Raw genomic sequence first — 6,414 nt, forward strand, 5'->3', positions numbered from 1 at the left:
CCGAGGCTGGGGGGGGCTGCTGGGGAACTGCTGGTGAGGCCGTCTCCGAGGCTGGGGGGGCTGCTGGGGAACTGCTGGTGAGGCCGTCTCCGAGGCTGGGGGGGCTGCTGGGGAACTGCTGGTGAGGCCGTCTCCGAGGCTGGGGGGGGCTGCTGGGGAACTGCTGGTGAGGCTCTCTCCGAGGCTGGGGGGGGGCGGGGGGGCGGGCGACCAGCCGCAGTCCCCCTGAGGCTGCCCCGAAGTCACCCTGAGGCTCTGCGCAGGTTCCTGAGCGCCCTGGCGGTGCTGGCGGAGCGGCCGGACCTGGTGGAGCGGGTGATGGTCACGCGCAGCCTGTGTGCAGAGGGAGCCTACCAGGTGCGGCTGTGCAAGGACGGCACGTGGACCACAGTGCTGGTGGACGACATGCTGCCCTGTGATGAGGCCGGCTGCCTCCTCTTCTCACAGGTGGGGCGGCGTGCGGGGTGGGCACGGGCGGCAGGGGCAGCCTCTGACCCCGGCCCCGAAAACAAGGCCGGCTGCTTCCTCTTCTCCCAGGGCGGGTAGTGTGGGGGGCGGGCGGGGGTGGCCTCTGACCCGGCCCTCTGCAGGCGCAGCGGAAGCAGCTGTGGGTGGCCCTCATCGAGAAGGCGCTGGCCAAGCTGCACGGCTCCTACTTCGCGCTCCAGGCGGGCCGCGCCATCGAAGGCCTGGCCACGCTCACTGGCGCCCCGTGTGAGAGCCTGGCGCTGCAGGTCAGCTCCACTAACCCCCGCGAGGAGCCCGTTGACACTGACCTCATCTGGGCCAAAATGCTGAGTTCTAAGGAGGCTGGGTAAGAGGGGGGACACTGCGTGGTCAGCCGCATTGGGAGGAGAGGCGAGGCGGAGCGGTGGGAGACGTGGGGCTGGTGGCCCCGACCCGGTCCTGCATCCACGAGGTGCCCCTGGCGCGGGCTGACCCCACGTGGCCAGGCCACAGCCCCAATTACCTCCCACTCCCTGGGCGGGGCTGGAGCTGGCCTTCTCATGCCAAGAAGGCCACATCCTCGCCAGGCCGTGGGGCGGGCCCGATGCCGTCACCGCCCCCAGAGCAGGTGTGAGCGGCGTGTTGAGTTTGACCCAGGCTGTGAGGTGGGCCCGATGCCGTCACCCTCCCGGAGCAGGTGTGAGCGGCGTGTTGAGTTTGACCCAGGCTGTGGGGCGAGACTGATGCCGTCACCCACCTTGGGGCAGGCATGAGTGGCCTGTTGAGTGTGGCCACACCCTGGTCAGCGGGTCTGTGCCTGGACCCCCGGGGGCCTGCTGGGAGTGGCCCGGTGCAAGCACCTTGAAGCGCCCAGAGCCCTCCTCTCAGCTGACCCTGGGCAGTGCTGCTGCCCGCCCTCCTGGGAGCTACAAGAGCCCAGAGCCAGCCCCACAAGGCCTCCAGGGGACCCAGGCCTGCCACCCCTGACTCAGGCCCTGTGCACTTCAGGCATGGTGGAGGGGGCTGGTCCAGACCCTCCTCAACACTTCACGTGGTCCCTACAGGCAGGAATGGGCCCTTCTCTGCTGCCCCTGCCTGCCCTGGTGGCGAGGTCACGGCCAGCGAGGGCACCGGTCAGCAAGGCCCCGGTCAGTCAGGGCTCCGCTCAGCCATGCCCCTGGTTAGTGAGACCCCCTGTCAGTGAGGGTCCCCTGTAGGTGAGGGTCCCGGTCGGTGAGGGTCCCCTGTCAGTGAGGCCCCCTGTCGGTGAGGGTCCCGGTTGGTGAGGGCCCCGGTCGGTGAGGGTCCCCTGTTGGTGAGGCCACCTGTCGGTGAGGGCCCCGTTCGGTGAGAGACCCGGTCGGTAAGGGTCCCGGTCGGTGAGGGCCCCGGTCAGTGAGGGTCCCGGTCGGTGAGGCTCCCTGTAGGTGAGGGCACTGTTCGGTGAGGGACCCGGTCGGTGAGGGTCCCGGTCGGTGAGGGCCCCGGTCGGTGAGGGCCCCTCTCAGTGAGGGTCTCCTGTCGGTGAGGGCCCCCGGTCAGTGAGGGTCCCGGTCGGTGAGGACCCCCAGTCGGCGAGGGTCCCGGTCGGTGAGGGCCCTGGTCGGTGAGGGCCCCTCTCGGTGAGGGCCCCGGTCGGTGAGGGCCCCCGGTCGGTGAGGGCCCCCGGTCGGTGAGGGTCCCCGGTCGGTGAGGGTCCCCGGTCGGTGAGGGTCCCCGGTCGGTGAGGGTCCCCTGTCGGTGAGGGCCCCTGTCGGTGAGGCCCCCGGTCGGTGAGGGCCCCCGGTCGGTGAGGGTCCCCGGTCGGTGAGGGTCCCCTGTCGGTGAGGGCCCCTGTCGGTGAGGGCCCCCGGTCGGTGAGGGCCCCCGGTCGGTGAGGGTCCCCGGTCGGTGAGGGCCCCGGTCGGTGAGGGCCCCTGTCGGTGAGGCCCCCGGTCGGTGAGGACCCCCTGTCGGTGAGGGTCCCCTGTCGGTGAGGGCCCCGGTCGGTGAGGCCCCCGGTCGGTGAGGGCCCCTGTCGGTGAGGGTCCCGGTCGATGAGGGCCCCGGTCGGTGAGGGCCGCTCTGCCACACAGGTTCCTCATGGGTGCCTCCTGTGGCGGGGGCAACATGAAGGTGGACGACTCGGCCTACGAGAGCCTGGGCCTGCGCCCCCGCCACGCCTACTCCATCCTGGATGTTCGAGACGTCCAGGGCACTAGGTAGGGCCGGCCTGGCTGAGGGTGGGCGGGGTGCCGGTGAGCCGCAGGCGGTGCGCTTCGGATCCTCACCCCGGTGGTCTGCAGGCTTCTGCGGCTCCGAAACCCGTGGGGCCGTTTCTCCTGGAACGGGAGCTGGTCTGACGAGTGGCCACACTGGCCGGGGCACCTGCGTGGCGAGCTCATGCCGCACGGCAGCAGTGAGGGCGTCTTCTGGATGGAGTACGGCGACTTTGTCAGGTATCAGCGCCGGGGGGAAGTGTGCGCGCTGCCGCCGCTCTGCCAGGGCCAAGTCCTTCTCTGGAGAACAAGCCTTTCCCTCCTGCTGACCTGGGGTGGGGACGGCTTGTCCGTGGCCCAGCCCAAATGGGACCTGGAGCTTCAGCTCCAAGGTGCCAACCTCAGAATCCAGGTCCACCCAGGTCAGCAGAGTCCAGCGTCCTGAAGAGCCAGCCCTGGAGGGCTTCCTAGTATAGGCCTCAGGGATGGGCCCCCAGGGGCCGGGCTGCAAGAGGACGATGACGGAGCAGCTGGCACCTGCCGGGGTCACCGGCCTGTGGTTGCTCTAGGAGCTGAGCCACGGAGGTGTGGGCCGTAGTTAGGCTCAGGGCCCCGTCCTCCCGCCGCCCCCAGGTACTTCGACTCCGTGGACATCTGTAAGGTGCACTCGGACTGGCAGGAGGCGCGGGTGCAGGGCTGCTTTCCCAGCTCGGCCAGTGCGCCCGTGGGGGTGACAGCGCTCACGGTGCTGGAGCGGGCCTCGCTGGAGTTCGCGCTCTTCCAGGAGGGCAGCAGGTGGGTGCTGCGGGGCCCCGTTGGGCTGGGCTGGGCTGGCGGCCATGACCACACGTGACCCCGGCCCGTGGTGTCTGGCGCAGGCGCTCGGACGCAGTGGACAGCCACCTGCTGGACCTGTGCATCCTGGTGTTCCGGGCCACATTCGGCAGCGGCGGCCACCTCAGCCTGGGCCGCCTCCTGGCCCACAGTAAGCGCGCGGTCAAGAAGTTTGTCAGCTGCGACGTCATGCTGGAGCCTGGCGAGTACGCTGTGGTGTGCTGCGCCTTCAACCACTGGGGGCCGCCCCTGCCGGGCACCCCTGCCCCCCAGGGTACGTGCCCCCTACCCCAGGCTCATGCCCCAGGCCCACGGGGAGGGCTGCGGTTCACACGCCCCTCCTTGTAGCCTCCAGCCCCTCGGCAGGGGTCCCGAGAGCCTCCCCAGAGCCGCCGGGCCACGTGCTGGCTGTGTACAGCTCGAGGCTGGTCATGGTGGAGCCTGTGGAAGCCCAACCGACCACACTGGCCGACGCCATCATCCTGCTCACCGAGAGCCGTGGAGAGCGGCACGAGGTGGGTAGGGGTCCCAGGGGAGGGTGGCGTGGGGCCTGGGGAGTGTGCCCCAGCGCCTGCCCTGCCCCACCATTGCCGTTCCTGTGTCCAGGGCCGTGAGGGCATGACCTGCTACTACCTGACACACGGTTGGGCGGGGCTCATCGTGGTGGTGGAGAACCGGCACCCCAAGGCCTACCTGCACGTGCAGTGTGACTGCACCGATAGCTTCAACGTGGTGTCCACGCGCGGCAGCCTGCGCACCCAGGATAGCGTGCCACCCCTGCACAGGTGCGCCCCCGCCCCTGCCCCCACCACCCCTGCACAGGTGCCCCCTCCCCTTCCCCGGTGCAGCCACACCCAACCCGTACCCCCCCACCCCTGCACAGGTGTGCCCATACTCCTGCCCCCACCCCTGTACGGGTGTTTGTCACCCCACTCCTGCTCCTGTCCCTGCACAGGTGGGCACAGCCCTGCCCCCATCCCCACCCTCCCCTCCACTGGTCCTCAGCGGTCCCCTCCCCCAGGCAGGTCCTGGTGATCTTGTCCCAGCTGGAGGGCAACGCCGGCTTCTCTATCACCCACCGCCTGGCACATCGCAAGGCAGCCCAGGCCTTCCTCAGCGACTGGACAGCCTCCAAGGGGACCCACAGCCCCCCGCTCACGCCAGAGGTCGCCGGTCTGCATGGGCCCCGGCCGCTGTGACCACCATGCCTGGGGCAGGGGCTGTGCACAGACGGACCCCCCACCCCCACACGCACTTTATGAGGGAGACCCCGACAGAGGACACTTGAACCAGAATCTCAGGACCCTGCCCAGGGAGCTGCCAGCCCGGGGCTAAGCTTCCCATGGGCCCCCCGCCCCCCTCCCTCCCCTCCCTGAGCCCCACAGTCCGCCTGGCCAGGCCTCCTGGCCGCCACGCAGAATACCTCGAACCAGGCGGGCTGTGAACCAGCCCCGCTCACCTGCCAGCCCCAACACCCGACGGGGGGCCGAGGCCAGGCTGCCCCTCCCTGTGGGCTCAGGGTCTCCTGCGGGGGAGGCAGCCAGGAGCTCTGTCCACAAAACCAAATCTGGGTGTCAGAGGCCAAGACCCTGGGGTGGGATCAGGGACCACCCCTCGCGGGGCATAAGGTCAGTTTTCCCCCAGAGCCCAGGTCCCTGTCCCCCCAACAGGGCAGGCCGGGGTCCCTGGAGCCCTGGTGTGGAGCGGCGAGTCCCGGGGCGGTGCCTGTCTTAGAAGGAGGGGCCCTTGGCCGCCCCCCAGCGACACTATGCAAATCCTGGAGCGCCCGCCAGGATCGAAGCCATGACTGGGTGCAGGCGGGCGCCAGGCCCGCTGTGGGTGGGCACCAGTTCTCAGCACCGCTCACTGCTGCCGGGCACACCGGGACCAGCAGGCTCCTCAGCCAACCCTGTCCCTCGGCCCGGCCCTGCCAGAGAGGGACCGCAGCCCATGGTGTGCATGGGCAGGGCTCAGCCGCTCCCACCTCCCCACAGAAGCCCAGGAGTGTGTGGACGTCTGAGCCCAGCTTCCCGCGTCCCCACCCGGCCCTCCTGGCCCCTCACCCCCGGCAGCGGGTCAGCCTCGCCCCCACTCCCCGTCCTACCCCGGCAGGGGCTTCCGGGGCCTTTTCACCTGGAGAAACATTCCCACTCCCCTTTGGCCTCCCTGTACTCTGAGCTGTGAATATTTTTAACCCTGTAAATACGGCCAGCTCTTGTGACACAGAGACTATTTTATCAACTGTCAGCCCCGTTCCTTTATGATAGGATTCTCCACAGTGGCTTCCGACTCAGGCTCCAATGGACCAAATAAAAGCGTTTTGTTTTGTAATCACGCCTCCTCCTCCTGCTGTTGCCCCGCCCAGGGCCCTGTGGAAGGGCGGGGAGGTTGCAGGTCTGAGGGATAGGCCCTGCCCAGGCATCCCGGGCAGGCGGACGGGTGGGGGCCCCTGGAGATGGCCGTGGTGGGGTGACTCACAAGCTTGTAAGGGGCAGCCAGCCCTGCCAAGTGGATGCAGCCAGGAAGGACGGAGTGACTGGGCGGGGGCAGGGGTCAGACCCTGTGGCCACAGCCCCAGGGCCAGGAAGGACTGGGCAGACGGGACAGCAGTGCATGCAGCTTCTTCCAGCGAGACATCCGCACTGGGGGCTCTGTCTGAACCCATCAGTCACCCGGCAGGAGCAGATGGAGTGAGGGGGCGCATGGGGAGAAAAGTTTCCTGTCCTCTCCCAGCCTCGTCCCAGGGTGGCCTCCGCCCCCACACGGGTGCTGCTGAGCAAAGCGCCCGGTCGGAGGCTCTGCTGTCTCCCTGGATGGAGTTGGGGGCTGGGGTGCGGCCGGCGCAGGGTAAGAGGCTGTCACGGGCAGCGTATCGAATGTGAAAGCAATTAAAGCCACCAGCAGTGTTCGCTCCGGGCGGGCCTCGGGCGGCGGG

At 69.3% G+C, this 6,414-nt stretch overlaps 1 protein-coding gene across 8 annotated transcripts in view; it reads left to right on the forward strand.

The window, feature by feature from the left end:
- Positions 1-5,810, forward strand: part of CAPN15 (calpain 15) — a 28,368-nt gene extending 22,558 nt beyond the window's left edge. For 6 of the 8 annotated variants that reach the window (XM_054455258.2, XM_054455261.2, XM_054455262.2 and 3 more), the window contains 9 exons: positions 264-447; positions 591-814; positions 2,523-2,648; positions 2,733-2,885; positions 3,279-3,440; positions 3,524-3,753; positions 3,828-3,994; positions 4,086-4,264; positions 4,501-5,810. In XM_054455258.2, coding sequence (XP_054311233.1) covers positions 264-447; positions 591-814; positions 2,523-2,648; positions 2,733-2,885; positions 3,279-3,440; positions 3,524-3,753; positions 3,828-3,994; positions 4,086-4,264; positions 4,501-4,678 — 1,603 coding nt within the window. In that variant the 3' untranslated portion in view covers positions 4,679-5,810. The remainder of the gene's footprint in view (positions 1-263; positions 448-590; positions 815-2,522; positions 2,649-2,732; positions 2,886-3,278; positions 3,441-3,523; positions 3,754-3,827; positions 3,995-4,085; positions 4,265-4,500) is intronic. The other 2 variants (XM_054455257.2, XM_063654970.1) reach the window with 1 other exon arrangement.
- The last annotated feature ends 604 nt before the right edge of the window (positions 5,811-6,414 follow it).

Source organism: Pongo pygmaeus, chromosome 18 (genome assembly GCF_028885625.2).
Source record: "Pongo pygmaeus isolate AG05252 chromosome 18, NHGRI_mPonPyg2-v2.0_pri, whole genome shotgun sequence".
Lineage (NCBI taxonomy): Eukaryota > Metazoa > Chordata > Mammalia > Primates > Hominidae > Pongo > Pongo pygmaeus.